Here is a 20579-nt window from a genome sequence, read left to right on the forward strand (position 1 = left end):
GCTGGTGTAACCGAAGGGAAATGGCTAGCTAGTTAGCGTTTCAAACGTCACTCGCTCTGAGCCTTCTAGTAGTTGTTCCCCTTGCCCTGCATGGGTAACGCTGCTTCGATGGTGGCTGTTGTCGTTGTGTTGCTGGTTCGAGCCCAGGGAGGAGCGAGGAGAGGGACGGAAGCTATACTGTTACACTGGCAATACTAAAGTGCCTATAAGAACATCCAATAGTCAAAGGTTAATGAAATACAAATGGTATAGAGGGCAATAGTTCTATAATTCCTATAATAACTAGAACCTAAAACTTCTTACCTGGGAATATTGAAGACTCATGTTAAAAGGAACCACCAACTTTCATATGTTCTCATGTTCTGAGCAAGGAACTGAAACGTTAGCTTTCTTACATAGCACATATTGCACTTTTACTTTCTTCTCCAACACTTTGTTTTTGCATTATTTAAACCAAATTGAACATGTTTCATTATTTACTTGAGGCTAAATTGATTTTATCAATGTATTATATTAAGTTAAAATAAGTGTTCATTTAGTATTGTTGTAATTGTCATTATTACAAATAAATAAATAATCGGTATCGGCTTTTTTGGTCCTCCAATAATCCTTATCAGCGTTGAAAAATCATAATCGGCTGACCTCTTATCTGCACTGTACTATTACTCCTTTGTGATATTAACCAGATTCAACAGTCCTGGTGCAGACACAGGCATAGCACAGAAATGGTGGTCAATAGAAAAACACATGAATTCCAGCCAGGTAAAGGACACTAACATAAAAGTGATTACATGTGACTGTAATTTATCAATTTTACATGGACTCTCACAGTTTACAACAGAGGAGTCACACAAAAGAACACAAGACAATGCAAAACTGCTGCATGTAGGAGAAGAAGCGGGTGGAATGTTGCTGTTGGTGTTTCACATTCCTCCCCCTTTCTTTCTCTATATCCTCATGCTTTCTCTCTTCACTCACTCTCACAGTGCAGCACAGTGTAACCTCCCTATTGTGTCAAGCAGATGATGCTGTCTTCTGTTGTCCTGTATTAAGTGTCATCCCTTGAGGAGGAAGCCTCTGCCTATTTTTGTGGCACACGACCTAGTACTTGCTCTTAGTGATGGCTGCATGTATTTACTCAGTCCAGAAGGCATGTGTGTGCACTGAAAAAGCCCAGTGATTGTGCCTGTAACTGCATTGCTTGTTCTGCAGTCCGACCCATGCTGGAGCGTGGTGTGAAATGTAATTTATCTGTGACATGCTGCACCCTCCGCATGGAACACAAGCATCTGTTTATTGACCTGCCCACAGTTCTGCATTACTGAGCAGCTGGTGGCTGAGCGCCTGCTCTTTCCACTGCCAGTGGTGGGCACCGTGGTCGGCGCATCAATCCGTCCCAGCTCTGAGTCTGCCTCTACAGACAATTTTTGATATTGTTCTGTTTGTTGCTCCTTCCTCTCAACCCTTTCTCCTTCCTAAGCTATAATGCTCATATTAGAATAAAACACCACATGTGTTTTTGCCCTGTTCTTTTGGTTGGGGTAGTAGTAAAAAATAATCAAGTGGCGTTACAGCAGAAAAGAACAGAGCTGTGTGACGAGGTCAATAGGCAAGAAGCTATGGTGCTCCAGATGTGTTTTTAGTCAAGTAGAGGGGGTGCGATCTGATGGGGGTCTTGGTCTGGTTAATGCATACATCAAAAGCACAGGCTGCCAAACTGAGTCTGAAGTGGTATCAGTGTTGGATGAGTGAAATAGCAGAGGAGGTGAGAGAGCAGAATGGAGTAGGAGAAGGGGGTGTTGCTGTGAAAGGTGGGGGGGATTACAGAGTGTTGTCTGCATTGTTGAGCAGGTTAGCAAATTAACAGGGAATTAAGATGTCCTGCATTCCTGCCCTAGCACAACCCAGTAATCCTGGAGCCACCAGGGCAGAGAGCTAGTGCCCATGTCCAGGGCTCTACAGACTATACACTACACCCCTGCCCGCAGTGTGAAGGCCACTCCACCAGCAGAGCATAGCCCTCCTCTGTGTACACAGCTTTAGATCAGGGGTGCTAACTACTTGAAACAGCAAGATTATCATTGGGACTTAATTGTTGCTCTTGGCACTCTGCATTTTTAAAAAGTCGCCTCCCTCGCTGTATGTGACCTAGTCCTAGTACAAACCTAGCTTGATGTTGATGCTGCTGTTTGTGCGGGCCCCAGATGTAAGTAACCCTCTGACAAAGTTGTTGAGCTTAGTTTCTCTGCATGCTGAGCCAGGGTATTTTATTGCAGGCTCCCATGGCAACTGTTTGGCCCCTGGATATGGGCTATAGCAGTGTTTCCTAACTCCAGTCCTTGAGTACCCCTAATAGCACACATTTTTGTTGTAGTCCCTGACAAACTCATCTGATTCAACTCATTGAGGGCTTGATGATTAGTTGACAAGTTGAATCAGGGGTGCTTATCCAGGGCTACAACAAAAATGTCTACGGTTGGGGGTACTCGAGGACTGGAGTTAGGAAACACTGGGTTAAAGCAATTCCAGGAAACTGGGTTACTTCCTCAGTCGGTGCGAACAACTTCCTGTCCTCTCCAATATTGGACTGGAGCCAGTGCTCGGGGACGCCCATGTGTGTGCACCCTTTGTCAGTGTTTCATAATTACTTCCCCATCTCACTCCTCAGCCATTAGTTCAAATCCCCTTCGTCACTCATTCCCTCTCCGCAATGGGACCCAACTAACAGAGCCTCCCCTCCCCAGGGTTTGTAGTGGTTTCAGTAACAAAGCAGTGGTGAGCATTGAGGGGGGAATCAACGTGTGCCAGCCAACTGCACAGCAACATGCCAAGGCCCCTGGCCCTGACTAGAGACACTGTTTGTTTGTCTTTGATCTGTGCCCTTTTTTCAATTCCCATTTGTTCCAAAATATTTTGATTAATGACTGTCTTGTGATATATCCTCATTGGAGCTTCTGAAATAGACATGGAACTGGTTAATATTGAACTTCTGAAATGGACAGAGATCTCTGGTTGTCAAATGTCTTACAGTGCACAGACCAATGCAGGCGCATGCACACACACACAGAGAGAAAGGAAGAGGGAGCGTGAGGAAGAGGGAGCGATAGATATTCACTTCCATTTCTACTCATGTGGTCATTTCATTGTCCAGCCCACACAGTCTCTGACCGCAGTCACACATGCACCTGCTCGCATCACTACACGTGTGGTGGAGGAGTCATTACTGGCTCTCTGTGTGTGTGTTGTCACAATACCAGAAGTTTGACTTTGATACTAATACAAGGTTTAGTATCACAATACTCTATACCATCACGATACTGAAACGATACCAAAACACTATACCACAGCAGAAAAAGAAGGCATATTAGCCAAAGTCATAGATTGGGACTTGATACAGACAGATAAACTCAGCTATTGCTTTGTTCAATCATTGGGCATCTTTTGAATTGCATTTTTTTTTTTTAAGTATATGTCAACTTTTTTCAGAGACTGCCATGTATGCGTTTATGAATCAATTATACAATAATACAATCAATTTGACTTTGTTTTTACCAATATAACTTGTATTTGAATGTTAAATCAACATGTAGCCTAGACCTATTCACAGTACAGGTAGCCTAGTGGTTAGTGTTGGGCCAGTAACTGAAAGGTTGCTGGATCGAATCCCCGAGCTGACAAGGTAAAAATCTGTCGTTCTGCCCCTGAACAAGGCAGTTAACCCATTGTTCCCCGGTAGGCCGTCATTGTGAATAAGAATTTGTTCTTAACTGACTTGCCTAGTTAAATAAGGGTTACATTTTTGTATTTAAAAAAATGCATATCAATAGGAGTGTGTGTGCATGCATTGAGTTATTGATCTGGTTTTGGCTGATTTCACGGGTCTACTGATCAACAACGTTTGCATAGATGTAGTTTCTCTTGTAAAATGTGAGCTGTATCTTTAACAAGTAATTACATCATTCACGAAGCAAGAGGGGGGCGGCCTGTCAGAGCACAGTCAGTTTGCTGAGGCAATAGATCATCTCTGGGAGAGATGTGAGAGAGAGACTGAATAAGTGAATTAATAATGTTTTTGGTGGCAATCAGCTCCTGGAGAGAGAGGCAGTCGGGACTGGGCTGTATAGACGCCTGCCCCAGTCGCCCCTCCGTTCAGCCTCTGCTTCACATTAGCTCCTCACAGCTTCACACTCACATCAGCGGGGATCACAGGCTGCTCCCACCCAGACACTGTAAATCTCATCTGTTTTTCCTTTCTTCTCCTTTCCCGTCATGCCATCTCTTTTTTTCTTCTTCATCTCTGTTCCTGCGCTCACTTTAGCCATCCCTCATTCAGTTGCAATGTTGAGGAAACTAGATGGAGGAGGTGAGGAAAAGTAATACAAATATAGCTCTAGTAGTATGTGAGGGAAGGAGGAAGGGTATGTTTTAGTCATCTAATACCCTCCCTCTCCTGTCCAACTGACCCCAGTTTTCCTTAGCTGCCTGGTTCTTATCATGTCTACAATGTCAGGGAATTCCCCTAAAGCACATTTCACTGAATAGGAGAGCCTCCATTAGGGGAAAGAAAGAATGTCAGTTTGTAGTTACAATAGGCTGGTAAAAGTTATTTATCAGCGGGGTGTGTGGTCGTGTGGTGGTACTGTTTGTTGTGTCTGTGAGAGGAGTGGGGCCAAGCTGCAGTGGGGAGGACCCTCACCTCCCTCTCCTCTCTCTCCCATAGTCCTCCCTCCTTTCCTTCCTCTCCCAGAGACAAGGCCCGGGCCGGTGGCCTGCTTCAAGGGCTGTCCCTGACAAAATAATGAAATAAGTATTGGTCTGCCGGAAGTCATCTGTTCTTTTGACCAATTAATTGGTTGACATTTTTAAATGTCTATTTTTTCGTATATAGATACACCCTATGTGTTTCAATAAAATCAACTATATGCATTATATATGCATTGAGCTTGTCTGATGCTTTAAGTTTACGGTTGGATTAAATAAGACAAATGCCTCGAGGGTGCCGTTTTCATATCTCAAAATAATTGTCATGTGTTTAATCAAAATTCTATCCAAATCTAAACGAAAATTATACAAACCTAAAAAGTAACTTTTATTTCCATTGCCAGCTATGTATAAATAGCCTACATAAAACCAACAAATAAAAACATGGCTACACATGGCCTGTCTTCAATGAACTTGAAACATTGTATCAACTATTAACTTGGGTCTGGCCTGAAGCTTGCACTAGCGAACTTGCAACATTATATAAAATAGTCTGGGCCCTGAGAGTTCAGCTGCCCACTGCACCATAATTTGCAAATAAATTCATAAAAAATCTTACAATGTGATTTTCTGGATTTTTTCCCCTCATTTTGTCTGTCATAGTTGAAATGTACATATGATGAAAATTACAGGCCTCTCTCATCTTTTTAAGAGGGAGAACTTGCACAATTGGTGGCTGACTAAATACTTTTTTGCCCCACTGTATTTACCTAACACTTATTTTTCTTAGAACCGCGTTGTTGGTTAAGGGCATGTAAGTAAGAATTTCACTGTAAGGAGCATATGACAATTTCACTGTATTCAGAGCATATGACAAATACACTTTGATTTGATCAGGTAGGCCTATTTTTTATGACGTTTCCACTGGATCAGAGCATGACATTTGAGTGGTTATCGAAAGGGAGAGAGCTGGATAGATTTTTCAAATACATTGAGGAACAAAGTATTGTCTTTCTCAATGGATGTAAAAACAGACTTAGTTTGCTTGATGTTTGAGGTGAAGAAAACATTACTTTGAGAAGCTCCACAGGTCATTAGTGGAGGTGCGTTAAGCCAAGCAGAAATACTATCAGTTCCCCAAATGGGCACATTTTATATGCTTACATTTGTGTGCAGGCCAGGTTGCCTATAGACCCACTTCTATGTGTGTGCGTCCTTACTCAACATTGACAGGGGCGCTCCAAACAAAAGCCTGACTAAATTGACAAAACTCGTAAATGTAATGAAATAAACCAAAATTTGTTTCTCAAATTTTCTAGCGTAGGTTGTGCACTCTGCAAACAATGTGTCCACTCCTACAATGAGACGGAAAGACTGACTAAATAAACTAAATATAATAATATTGAATGCATTAACAGAAATTACCATAACCAAAGTAACAAACATTGTAGATTAGAAATGATAGGAATTAACGGTAATGTACTACTGGTAATATATGTAATGGGGAATTGATATACATTAACAATCAAACGCAAACAAAAACAATTCACACAATGAAGTTATGAAACAATGAATGTGCACAAATTGGCAGGAGAGAGCGCATTCTAGACTGAGAAGTGCATTATGCATCTGGGCGCATGGTCAATCTGAAGTCTGCATTGGCCATGCAGCATTTACGTGATAAGGTCTCAGCAGAAGTCAGGGCAAGAATGGCCTCAGCAGAAATCAGGGCATTCATACTTTTTGTGCTTCGCGGAGTAGTACAGATCTGTTGTCAAGGAAGTGAGTTTGTGTTTTCTACAGGATGTACCACCCCCACCTACTGTCAACCAATCATGTCAATGCAGAGCTATACATTGTTACAACATTTGGGGGGGTGAATGGTGATGCGGTACAGAGCTCGATTTGGCCTCTGCATGCCACTGGAGGCTCCGCAATTGCGTCACACCCTTTATATGGAGCCTCCGACCACATTTTCGGATAAAGTATTGGCTTTTAGTCTAGGCCTCATTAATTGATTAGTTCACCGATATGGGCACAAATATATATACTTCTGGACTAAAACAATCTCGGTTGACCAACAGCCTAAAACCAAGCAATCGAACAGTCGACTAATTGGGGTCAGCCCTACTTGCTTCAGAATGGAAATGTAGTACGTAGTGACAGCCCATCCCAAATCCTGAGATTATTGCTCCTGCAGTGTTTCCCCTAGGATTTTCTTCAGCAGCGGTGGCAAAGTTAGCTTGGGATAGTGGGCCTGGCCAATTGTGCAGTCTCCAACCAAAATGTTTTGAGATCGGCCTCTTGGCCACAAGAAAGACAAAGAGCTAATTTCCTGAAATTATATACTTTGCTATGGGCAGAGAGAAAATTATACAGTTTTAAAGCTAGTTTCCTGCAATTGTACACATTTTGACATGGCTTATGCAGTGTTCTTATGCTATCTGAGGGACTCAAACATTAAAACAATATCAGTGGGGGCCCCATGCCATGCCATTTTTTTGAATTTTAGATTCTCCCTAATGGAGAGTAGTTACTTTTCATTTTGTGATTGTTAGTTCTCAAATATGTTATTTAAAAATATATAACTCTATTATCTTTTCTACATACTTTATATCTGGGTTTTAGTCATTTAAGTTTACACTGAAAACGTTTTACCGACCACTGGTAAATGAATATAGGGTAAACACTGGCCTGGCATTGTGACGGCGTGTATGTGGAGCTTGTCAAACCAGCCAGGGGAAAGATCACAGCTGCTAACTCGCTCACTCTCTCCTTCTTGTTGCTCTTTTTAGCGCTCTTTCTTGTCACTATACTTTGCTATTTTTTCTGTCCTCCTACTCAGTTCTGTTTTTCTCTTGTCTTTTTGCTTTCTGTTTCTTTACCCCTTTATATTCTACTTCCTGCTTTCTGTCTATTTCATGCCTTCGTGTCTAAAAAGTTGTGAATTTTGGATCAATGTGGTAGCTGGCTTGAGCAGTTTTTACTGAAGAATTTCCTATTAATTAGCCAGTGTCTGTAGAGTGAAGCCCCAGACACGAATTTCACTGTTCAATCATGTGCATATTTTTGGCCCCTCTTTTTTAACCACAATGACCACAAATGAGACAGGACAGGAAAAGTATGTCTGCCTGCAGCACTTCCAAGTGTGTTTCTGTCACAAGAAGGCTAATAAGCCTAGCATATCGTTTTAGAAATGTTTTGATTTGCATTTTCTTGCAAATATCCCATTGATAATAGCCTCTTTATGCCTATCTGTGGTTAATGCACATGTAGGATCAGCCTTGAATCATCAGTCACATGGGGACAAAAGTGAAGGATCCAGACAGAGTCACCTCAGTGTGATCTGTAATGTCTTCGTGTCTATGTAGCATGAATAGTAGGTGTATTATTTTCGTGGTCAGTTAACATGCAAAGTCACACATGGTATCACAGCATAGTTGTACACTGTACAGCAGTATCTGGTCTGATATGTCAGCTGATGAGTGTGTTTTTGCCTCAGGTGTTCCAGGCTCATTCGGTTGCCCTAAATGGTAGTGGTCATTTCCATGTAAAAGGACTAGGACTGTCAAATGATTCAAATAATGAATCGAGTTAATGGCATTAGTTAATCGCGATTAAGTGCAATATTTGAATTTGCTCATGTGGACCTAAATAGACCATTTTCCATTTAAAAAGCTGTGCATTGAGTTATAGGCATACTAGACTGAACACAAATATAAACGTAACATGCAACAATTTCAAAGATTTTACTGAGTTACAGTTCATATGAGGAAATCAGTCAATTGAAATAAATTCATTGGGCCCTAATCTATGGATTTCACATGACTGAGAATACAGATATGCATCTTTTGGTCACAGATATCTTTAAAAAAAAGGTGGGGGTGTGGATCAGAAAACTAGTCAATATCTGGTGTGACCATCATTTGCAGCGCGACACATCTCCTTCACATGGAGGTGATCAGGCTGCTGATTGTGGCCTGTGGAATGGTGTCCCACTCCTCTTCAATGACTGTGTGAAGTTGCTGGATATTGGCGGGAACTGGAACACTCTGTCGTACACGTCGATCCAGAGCATTACAAGCTTGCTCAATGGGGGTTACGTATGGTGAGTATACAGGTCATGGAAGAACTGTGACATTTTCAGCTTACAGGAATTGTGTACAGATCCTTGCGACATAGGTCTGTGCATTATCATGCTGAAACATGAGGTGATGGCGGTGGATGAATGGCACCACAATGGTCCTCAGGAACTCATCACGGTTTCTCTGTGCATTCAAATTGCCATCTATAAAATAAAATTGTGTCCGTAGCTTATGCCTGCCCATACCATAACCCCACTGCCTCCATGGGGCACTATGTTCACAATGTTGACATAGGGCAAACCGCTTGCCCACACAACGCCATACACGCTGTCTGCTATTTGCCTGGTACAGTTGAAACCGGTTACGACACCGAACTGCAGTCAGGTCAAGACTCTGGTGAGGACGACTAGCACGCAGATGGCCTTCCCTGAGACGGTTTCTGACAGTTTGTGCATGTTACGCTTTTCTAGGTGTGAAGGAGAGTCGGACCAAAATGCAGCGTGTAGATTGCGATCCATGTTTAATAACGAACGTAAAACACGAATCAATAACAAACACTACAAAAACAATAAACGTAACGAAAACCGAAACAGCCTATACTTGTGTAACCTAACACATAGACAGGAACAAGGACACTAAGGACAATCACCCACGACAAACTCAAATAATATAGCTGCCTAAATATGGTTCCCAATCAGAGACAACGATAAACACCTGCCTCTGATTGAGAACCACTCCAGACAGCCATAGACTTTGCTAGATAACCCCACTAGCTACAATCCCAATACATACACACCAAAACCCCAAGACAAAACACACCACAATACAAAAACCCCATGCCACACCCTGGCCTGACCCAATACATGAAGAAAAACACAAAATACTTAGACCAGGGCGTGACAGTGCAGAAATTATTTGGTTATGCAAACCCACAGTTTCATCAGCTGTCCGGGTGGCTGGTCTCAGATGATCCCGCAGGTGAAGAAGCCGGATATGGAGTTTCTGGGCTGGCGTGGTTAAATGTGGTCTGCGGTTGTGAGGCAGGTTGGACGTACTGCCAAATTCTCTAAAACAACGTTGGAGGCAGCTTATGGTAAAGAAATTAACATTCAATTATCTGGCTACAGCTCTGGTGGACATTCTTGAAGTCATATTGACAATTGCACCTGTGTAATGATTATGCTGTTTAATCAGCTTCTTGATATGCCACACCTGTCAGACAGGAGTAGATTATCTTGGCAAAGGATAAATGCTCACTAACAGGGATGTAAACAAAACAAATTGTGAGAAATAAGCTTTTTGTGCATATCTAACATTTCTGGGATCTTTTATTTAATTTCATGAAACATGGGACCAACACTTTACATGTTGGGGTTGATATTTTTCTTCAGGTTACACTACCGTTCAAAAGTTTGGGGTCACTTAGAAATGTCCTTGTTTTTGAAAGAAATGCACATTTTTTGTCCATTGAAATAACATCAAATTGATCAAAAATACAGTGTAGACATTGTTAATGTTGTAAATATTTTAATGGCTGATTTATGGAATATCTACATAGGCATACAGAAGCCCATTATCAGCAACCATCAGTCCTGTGTTCCAATGGCACGTTGTGTTAACTAATCCAAGTTTAGAATTTTAAAAGGCTAATCGATCATTAGAAAACCCTTTTGCAATTATGTTAGCACAGCTGAAAACTGTTGTTCTTATTAAAGAAATAATAAAACTGTCCTTCTTTAGACTAGTTGAGTATCTGGAGCATCAGCATTTGTGGGTCCAGTTACAGGTTTAAAATGGCCAGAAACAAATAACTTTTTTCAGAAACGTTGTATTCTGGTTAGAGACAGTTTGCGCAGTTCTGTGAAGGCAATATTACACAGCGTTGTACGAGATCTTCAGTTTCTTGGCAATTTCTTGCATGGAATAGCCTTAATTTCTCAGAACAATAATAGACTGACAGGTTTCATAAGAAAGGTCTTTGTTTCTGGCCATTTTGAGCATGTAATTGAACCCACAAATGCTGATGCTCCAGATACTCAACTAGTGTGTAGAATAATACCCAAATATGCAAAGAAGGATATCACATATCTATATAACTTTTGTGTACCTATTCAGGATACATCACCATGAAGAGATTCATTCATATCCATAATTATGCATTTATATGTAGTACAGATCAGGGACCCATGATGAAATTCCGTTACTGGGTGTAAATCCACTTCACTTACTCTAGTTCAATAAACAAAATATTTTTTTTTTTCAAATTCAATGTGTCGTGTCATAGCTGACACCCCATTCTTTCTACAGACATAGTTGAATCTTAATTCAGAGCAGATATTCAAGAGTTTTTGGAAAACGTGGACACGTAAAAAACGGAGGGAGATTTTACCGAAATTCTGTTATCAAACTTTTTGTCTGCACATTTCTTCCAGTAAATGTGTTTTATGTAAAATGTTCAGTGTAAATTGATAAAAGTAGTCCTTGAGCATAGAGTTGGTTAGTGTTTTTTTTCTATGGCACACATTTTAAGTGAAAAATCTGAGTCAGTGCAATTCCATTTTTGTGGAATTGCCCTAGTGTGGTTGTGTTGATCACAGTTGTTCATAGAAACTCAGTGATTATTAGTTAATAACTATTGCTTACTAGACCTCAGTCTGATTCCCTTCTTTGTCCTCCAACCATCACTCAGTTGTTTAAAATATTTTTGACAAAGATCTCGGCTTTTCCTTTAAATTGGTAGTAGCTTTGGATTTGTCTGTGAGCCTGCATTGTGTAATTCCTTTCAGAATGGTATGCATAAAATATGTGACAGTCTTCTCACAGGAAGTAGTGTTAACGCTGAGCATACTTCCTGTGCTGTGATGACTGTCCTGTCACACAAGGGTTGGCGTTGCTGTGAAGTCGTCTGACCTGCCCTCTTTCTTCCTGGAAAAGCTCCCTCTGGGTTTTGGCAGTGACACATCCACTGGTTGATTATGGCAGTGAACCCCAGGCAAATACTTAGACCACACTAAATTAGGCATCAATTTAAAAGGCTTACACTTTATTTTTTAACGTTGTCTTTCTAGCAGCTAAAGATTTTCACAAATGCATGTTCTGTTCCTTCCTGTTGAAAATACACATTTTTAGAATGGTGCATACATGGTGATCTGAAATGCTGTCAGCTTTTTTCATACCTTGAGTTTAATAAACACTATCAGCCCTCATATTAAATTTGAAAATATATATTGGCAACTAACATCATCATTCTATTTGGCATGTGCCACCACCTGGTATTCATCAGAACCACTTGAGTTTAGTCTCTGGTTGAATCCTCACCACACGATAGAGGATGTGTTTGGGCCTAAGTGTCTGATTGGCAGCCAGATAGATGAGCTTTGTGGTCACTGATGTCTCTGTCTGCTGTGTGTTCACTCGCTGAGCTATCTGGCTCTAGTAGTTTCCTATGTTGCTATGATCCCCTGGGGATGGGTTTTGCAGTACTGGTGAGTTATACATGAGTTTGATTGGCATAAGACTGTTGAAATATATATTAGGATAATTTAATCTACACTACAGTATGTGGACACCTGCTTGTCGAACATCTCATTCCAAAATCATTGCCATTAACATGGAGTTGGTCCTCCTTTTTGCTGTCATAACAGCCTCCACTCTTCTGGGAAGGCATTCTAGTAGATGCTGGAACATTGCTGTGTTGACTTGCTTCCATTCAGCCATATGAGCATTAGTGAGATTGGGCACTGATGTTGGGCGAGTAGGCCTGGCTCGCAGTCGGCATTCCAATTCATTCCAAATGTGTTTGATGGGGTTGAGGTCAGGGCTCTGTGCAGGCCTGTCAAGTTCTTCCACCCTGATCTCGACAAACCATTTCTGTACGGCCCTCGCGTTCCTGTTTCAGCATGTCAATGCTACTGTGCACAAAGGGCCTTCCCCCAAACTGTTGCCACAAAGTTGGAAGCACAGAATCGTCTAGAATGTTGTCGTATGCTGTAGGGTTAAGATTTCCCTCTGGAACTAAGGGGCCTAGCCCGAACCATGAAAAACAGCCCCAGACCATTATTCCTCTTCCTTCAAACTTTACAGTTGGCAGTATGTATTGGGGCAGGTAGCGTTCTTCTGGCATCCGCCAATTTCAGATTCGTCCGTCGGACTGCCAGGTGGTGAAGCGTGATTCATCACTCCAGAGAATGCGTTTCCACTGCTCCAGAGTCCAATGTCGGCGAGCTTCACACCATTCCAGTTGACACTTAGCATTGCGCATGGGGATCTTAGGTTTGTGTGCGGCTGCTTAGCCATGGAAAACCATTTCATGAAGCTCTCAATGAACCGTTCTTGTGCTGACGTTGCTTCCAGAGGCAGTTTGGAACTAGGTAGTGAGCGTTGCAAACCGAGGACAGACGTGTCCCATTCTGTGAGCTTGTGTGGCCTACCACTTTGCAGCTGAGCCATTGTTGCTCCTAGACTTTTCCACTTTACAATAACAGCATGTACAGTTGACCGGGGCAGCTCTAACAGGGCAGAAACTTTACAAACTGACTTGTTGGAAAGGTGGCATCCTAAGACGGTGCCACGTTGAAAGTCACTGAGCTCTTCAGTAAGACCATTCGACTGACAATTTTTGTCTATGGCAATTGCATGGCTGTGTGCTCGATTTTATTCACCTGTCCGTAACGGGTGTGGCTGAAATAGTCGAATTCACTAATTTGAAGGGATGTCCACATACTCTTGTATATATAGTGTATGTTTTTATATGTTTTCAAGAGGGTTCTGAATAAACAGATATTGGAAGGCCTATAGAAAAATATCAATAACATTATTTATCATGTTGCGTGTTCTACACATGTTCCGTCCCAAGAAAATTGCAAGAAATTACCAGGCTTCCTGATATTCCTGTTCAAAGTGCATATTCTATTTAAAAGCATATAATACCTGCAAATTCTGTCATTGTTGATGTTGCCTAGTTTTAACAGGCCTATGAAGCACTGTTGCAATATTATGAGGTTATTACAGTCTAGTGAAAAATTACAATTTGTTTTAGCCTACCTTTGTTACCATGTGAACTGCAACTAAAGGTTGCTTGTACAGTTTCACCGTAAACAATGCGTGCACTTTGAATTAAGGGCGACTTTGTGTAAGTAAATACGGTAAGCTACAACAACGTGCGCACACACACACACCCTGAGTGTTGATTATTGATTATGCAGAGAGCAGAGAATGCCGAATGAAGACCGATTTAGACATTGATTGCATATCATTTCCATTTCACGTCATGCTGTTCATAGAAATAATGTATTATAATTTACTGTTTTTTTGCAATTATTTATCCTGGGAAAGGGGAGTGGGTTTGGATGGAAAATCCCAGTAAATTTTGGTAACCCAGTTCCAACCATTAAACCCTATTCTTGACTGATGTGTTGTATTTCTGTCTGTTACAGCTCTTCAGTGTCTGGATGCTGTTAAGCCGTGTGTGAACAATGCTACGTGTGCCACCTTCACCAACGGGACAGGGTACTGCAGGTAAAACTGGCTTGGCTGAGGAGGAACCCCTCAGCTGATTGTTGATTCCAGGACTAACCCAACCCAGGGGATAAATCCAACCCCATCTTTCCACAGGCACAGGGAACACTGACTAATACCAACACTGAGAGCACCACCAAAACATATACCTCCAAAGAGATCTCGGGGGATCTCCCAAGTTGTTGTTGCCAAATGAGTGACTCTGCCACTGTATTCATTGGTAACACTATCATTCACTGTCTAAATCCAGATAGGGTATTGCTTTTTAATGTTGGGGAATTCCACATTAACAGAGTGACACTGATACTGACTTTTCACTTTAAAATGTATGTGAAACAGAAACCAATGATTGCAAAGTTAAACAATTTCCACATAAAATTTGACAAAAACACATTTACGTGAAGAACAGTGCAGATGCAAAGTTTGATTACAGAATACCGGCACCAACAGCACTAACAGTAATTCTGTTACCAAACCTTGCATCTGCACTGTTCTTCAAGTTCTTCTCTTAACACAGGGGCCCCCCAGGGGTGTGTCTTCAGCCCTCTGCAGTACTCCATGTTCACTCACGACTGCGTGGCTTTGTATGACACCAACTCCATCATTATGACCATCCTGTGTCACTTTACTTGGACTAAGAAAATACACTTTATGACACTGTCAATAAGCATTATGACCAGCATAATCATATAAGCCAGATAGGCCTATCACGTACATGTCCTTATGTCAATCATCAGTCAAAAAGAGGGTGTCTTGTCCTGCTCCTGAAATATGCATTAGGGTAGGTGCATGTCTGACATCAATGTGTGCACAATTACAATGGTTATTTAATATGGTAAATTTCAGAAAATTGTATATAACATAAACATACTGTTGACAAGTAGGTTATGGTGTAATGGAATGTTTTGCCTTGTGTGGTAGGTTTTGTGAGTTTTGACACTTATGTAGGTGTCATAACCAGCCATAAAATAATGCAGGTCTAAATATATGTTGTGACGGTGTTATGACCATATTATGACAGGTTATATCAGCTGTTATGACATAAAGACATGGTATTGACTGTGTCATGATGTGTTAGGTGGCTGGATGTCAAGTACAGTGCTACCTTATTTTCATTGGAAATTTTTAAGTAGACCTTTTGTATAAACAAACCATACAATTTTAACTTTGCGATCATTGGTTTTTATTTGACATACATTTTACAGTGAAAAATCTGAGTCTGTGTCACTCTGTTACCATGGAATTGCCTTGTTCTGTAAAGGTCTGTAGTTATTTAGGTTTGTCATGACATAGTCCTAAACCTAATTCCTTTGAAGGTGCTTGTAATTATGACCTTAGCAGAGAAAGAACAGATACTCCCAATCTGATCACCAATTATGGAAGCACACAGCTGGGTCATAAGCCTATTACATTTAATTTAATGGTATGTGAATCACACTCTGTTTCTGTTCCCAAAGGTTTGCTGCTTTCAAAATAAATAGAAAACATCTAGGCTATAATCAATGTTTGCAAATACACTACATGACCAAAAGAATGTGGATACCTGCTCGTCAAACATCTCATTCCAAAATCATGGGCATTAATATGGAGTTGGTCCCCCCCTTTGCTGCTGTAACAGCCTCCACTCTTCTGGGAAGGCTTTCCACTAGATGTTGGAACATTGCTGAGGGGACTTCAATGGGCTTGAGGTCAGATCTCTGGGCAGGACAGTCAAGTTCTTCCACACCGATCTCGACAAACAATTTCTGTATGGACCTCGCTTTGTGCACGGGGGCATTGTCACGCTGAAACATTAAAGGCCCTTCCCCCAAACTGATGTGACAAAGTTGGAATCACAGAATCGTCTAGAATGTAATTGTATGCTGTAGCACTAAGATTTCCCTTCACTGGAACTAAGGGGCCTAGCCAAATCCATGAAAAACGGCCTCGGATCATTATTCCTCCGCCACCAAACTTTACAGTTGGTGCTATGCATTGGGGCAGGTTGCGTTCTTTTGGCATCTGTCAAACCCAGATTTGTCCTTCGGACTGCCAGATTGTGAAGCGTGATTCATCACTCCAGAGAACGCATTTCCACTGCTCCAGAGAGCAATGGCGACGAGCTTTACATGACTTCAGCCGACACTTGGCATTGCGTGTGGTGATCTTAGGCTTGTGTATGCAGCTGCTCGGCCATTGAAATCCATTTCATTAAGCTCCCGACGAACAGTTATTGTGCTGACGTTGCTTCCAGAGGCAGTTTCGAACTCGGTAGTGAGTGTTGCAACCGAGGACAGATGATTTTTACGAGCTACACACTTCAGTACTCGCCGGTCTCTTACTGTGAGCATGTGTGGCCTACCATGTTGCGGCTGAGCCATTGTTGCTCCTAGACATTTCCACTTCACATTAACAGTAGTTACAGTTGACTGGGGCAGCTCTAGCAGGGCAGACATCTGACCAACTGACTTTTTGGAAAGGTGGCATTCTATGACAATGCCATGTTGAAGGCCATTCTACTTTCGATGTTTGTATATGGCTGTGTGCTCGATTTTATACACTTGTCAGCAATGGGTGTGGCTGAAATAGCCAAATCCACTCATTTGAACTGGTATATATATATATATACTTGTGTATATATAGTGTATGTTACTCTAGAGGTGTAGGGGGTCCATTGTGTGTCTTCTCCTGGTCTAGAACACGACACTGACCGTGGTAGCTTTTTACTATCAGTGGTTGTAATGAGAACGACTAGGAGGATAAGGGAGCCGAAGGAAAATAACACTGAACTTGAGTCAAACACACTGGTTTTAAGGGTGACTATTGAGTAACTGGCATTGACTGCCCCAGAGGGAAGTTTCAACATTCAAGTTTTGTCCCTCTTCTCTATTATCTAAAAATATAAATGTACTCCTTTGTCCCATATTGAATGTCTATGATGATAACGGTAGCAGCAGAGTTGAGTATGTGAAGGCTGAGGGGCCTGGCAGCGGGCTGCGCCTCCTGAAGAGAGGAGTCTTTCAGTCCAAGGCCAGTCAGGTGACCGAGAGCAGGGCAACTGTTAGACTGATTAACCAATCAGTCTATGTGCCGTCGTCACACAGTCACGGCTCCTTCCCGCCGGCCGACCTCAAAAGAGTCATTGTGTGAAAATCCCATTATGTATTTATTAGACTTCCAACATATTAAAAGGCAAGCAGTGAAAAATAAACAGCGACCTTCCATTCCCCCTCAAGGCATGTGTAATTATGGACTGTTGAGCAGCCCAGGGGTGAGAGAGATAATTATGATGACTACTGTTGTGTTGACATGCTGTCTTTTGGACAAGACCGGACATTGGCAGGGGACGAGGAAGGCAGGCTGAAATGTGCTTGAAGGCGGATTGATGGCTGCCCGTTGGCTTTTGTGCAAATGGAACAGGAGGATTCAGAGAAGGGAACAGGATCATTCAGAGAAGGGAACAGGAGGATTCAGAGAAGGGAACAGGAGGATGCAGAGAAGGGAACAGGAGGATGCAGAGAAGGGAACAGGAGGATGCAGAGAAGGGAACAGGATAATTCAGAGAAGGGAACAGGAGGATACAGAGAAGGGAACAGGAGAATTCAGAGAAGGGAACAGGAGAATTCAGAGAAGGGAACAGGAGGATTCAGAGAAGGGAACAGGAGGATTCAGAGAAGGGAACAGGAGGATTCAGAGAAGGGAACAGGAGGATTCAGAGAAGGGAACAGGAGAATTCAGAGAAGGGAACAGGAGGATACAGAGAAGGGAACAGGAGAATTCAGAGAAGGGAACAGGAGGATACAGAGAAGGGAACAGGAGAATTCAGAAAAGGGAACAGGAGAATTCAGAGAAGGGAACAGGAGAATTCAGAGAAGGGAACAGGAGGATTCAGAGAAGGGAACAGGATAATTCAGAGAAGGGAACAGGATAATTCAGAGAAGGGAACAGGAGGATTCAGAGAAGGGAACAGGAGGATACAGAGAAGGGAACAGGAGGATACAGAGAAGGGAACAGGAGGATTCAGAGAAGGGAACAGGAGAATTCAGAGAAGGGAACAGGAGGATACAGAGAAGGGAACAGGAGGATACAGAGAAGGGAACAGGAGAATTCAGAGAAGGGAACAGGAGGATACAGAGAAGGGAACAGGAGGATACAGAGAAGGGAACAGGAGGATACAGAGAAGGGAACAGGAGGATTCAGAGAAGGGAACAGGAGGATTCAGAGAAGGGAACAGGAGGATTCAGAGAAGGGAACAGGAGGATTCAGAGAAGGGAACAGGAGGATTCAGAGAAGGGAACAGGAGGATTCAGAGAAGGGAACAGGCGGATTCAGAGAAGGGAACAGGCGGATTCAGAGAAGGGAACAGGCGGATTCAGAGAAGGGAACAGGCGGATTCAGAGAAGGGAACAGGAGGATTCAGAGAAGGGAACAGGAGAATTCAGAGAAGGGAACAGGAGGATTCAGAGAAGGGAACAGAAGAATTCAGAGAAGGGAACAGGAGGATACAGAGAAGGGAACAGGAGGATACAGAGAAGGGAACAGGAGGATACAGAGAAGGGAACAGGAGGATACAGATAAGGAGATAGGGGTACATTCAGCTGATGCTTAGTAATGCTTTTTCATTGAGGTGACACCCAAGCATTCCTCTCTCTCTATCTTTTTGCTTACTGGGAATATGAGAGAGATGAGTCTGGGAGGGAGAGGCTGGTTGGCTGGCTGGCAGAGCAGAGTCTGGCTGGCTGGGAGGGAGTTGGGGAGAGGCAGGCTGGCTGGTTGGCAGAGCAGGGTGTGTTTCAGCTGTTGGACCGGTGGGACTACAAACCTTCAGCCAGGGTGTGTGAAAGAGGCGTGTGTCACCGCTGTGTGTTTTGTGTCGCCTGTCCGTTGAGCCTGGGCCCAAGTGTACCTATATGTCACAGCACAGTGTTGATCTTAACATTTAGAAAACATAAGCTACGCTAGACCAATAAGGCCCAAAGAGAATGGCCGTTGGATGATGTTCCTGTTTTTAGGAACATTCACAAGATACTAGAGCCTAGTGCCTGAGCACAGCAACCCTAGGGCGAGTGATGGCATCCAAACTTTTTTTTCTTTGCTGAACAAAATCCCTTTGTCTACTGCAGTGCCATGGTGCAAACTGATTATTTCTCCTCTCACTCTCTTGGTCTCCCTTTCTTTTCTGGCTAGAGAATTTAGTGTGTAGTTTGTTTGACCTGACAAGTAGAATTTGCCTTGGGGCAGAGGGAGGAAGAAAGAGAGAGTAAAGAAAGGAGGATGTCTCTTTAGCAGTAATTTGAGGAGAGTATCTCAGCGCAGACTCGTCGCTGATGAGCGGTGGGGAGGAGGGGAGAGAGAAATTACCCTGTCACTGCCCCTCACTCATCACTCTGTCCGTCAGTCATCTCTCAGTCTGCCGGGCTAGATGCCTCTGGACACAACTTACCTGGCTTCTTAATCCTTTGCTCTCTCTCTCCCTCAATTTATCTCCCTTTTCATTATTCCCACCATCTCCTCCCTTTCTTTTCATTTAACCCCTCCACCCTACTTTTTGTATCTCTGTCTCAGTCCCTCAATCACTCTGTTACCCCTTGTCTTTGTCCCACTGACTTAACGTTACCCCCTTTCTACATGTCTGTCAGTCCTTTCCCTGCAGAGAGCCATGATGTGATTTCCTATCCCAATGGAGCATCACACAGCCTCAGGTGAAACAGGAGAGAACCAGAAACTCTAGCAGTAACGAGGGAGAGCAGAGTGGCGGAGCACTGCTGTAGCTCAATCACTTCCTCACTCCTTTCACTGCACTCTACTCCATACCTCTACTCCACTCCAGAAGACTAGCAAGCACACAGCCGCAGTAGCTGATAACACACACACACATACTGAGTGGCCAGGCAAACACATGACCAAAACCTAAGTCAATAAAACCCTGTGATTTTGAAGAAACAAACCCAAGGCGTTGATTTTTCTCTTCATACTCTCGAGTCATCACAGTCCTCTTACCACCACAGCTCAACTAGATGCATTGATAGTGTGGAACCACACAGATAAGAGGCTAAAGCCAGGCCCAAGGGCACCTTGAGACTAGGGAGTGGCTGGCCTGGCACTGGGACAGTCAAGCAGGGAAAGAGCTGAAGTGTGGCTGGCACAGAGGGTTAGGAAGAGGTCTGCCGGCGGGGGTGTTGGTGGATGTTAGGGAGCGGTATGACTGGGGGCTGTGTGTATGGTCTATGGGAAGGTTCAGGACGGGGTGGAGATGAGACAATTCATCATTATCAACTCTTGTCAACATGACCCGCT

At 42.8% G+C, this 20579-nt stretch overlaps 1 protein-coding gene across 1 annotated transcript in view; it reads left to right on the plus strand.

Annotated features, from left to right (window-relative positions):
• Positions 1 to 20579, plus strand: part of notch2 (notch receptor 2) — a 64452-nt gene that overhangs the window by 7670 nt on the left and 36203 nt on the right. The window contains 1 exon segment of the mRNA XM_024421488.2: positions 14222 to 14303. Within this exon segment, the coding sequence (XP_024277256.2) occupies positions 14222 to 14303 (82 nt within the window).

This window comes from Oncorhynchus tshawytscha, linkage group LG05 (genome assembly GCF_018296145.1).
Source record: "Oncorhynchus tshawytscha isolate Ot180627B linkage group LG05, Otsh_v2.0, whole genome shotgun sequence".
In the NCBI taxonomy this organism is placed as follows: domain Eukaryota; kingdom Metazoa; phylum Chordata; class Actinopteri; order Salmoniformes; family Salmonidae; genus Oncorhynchus; species Oncorhynchus tshawytscha.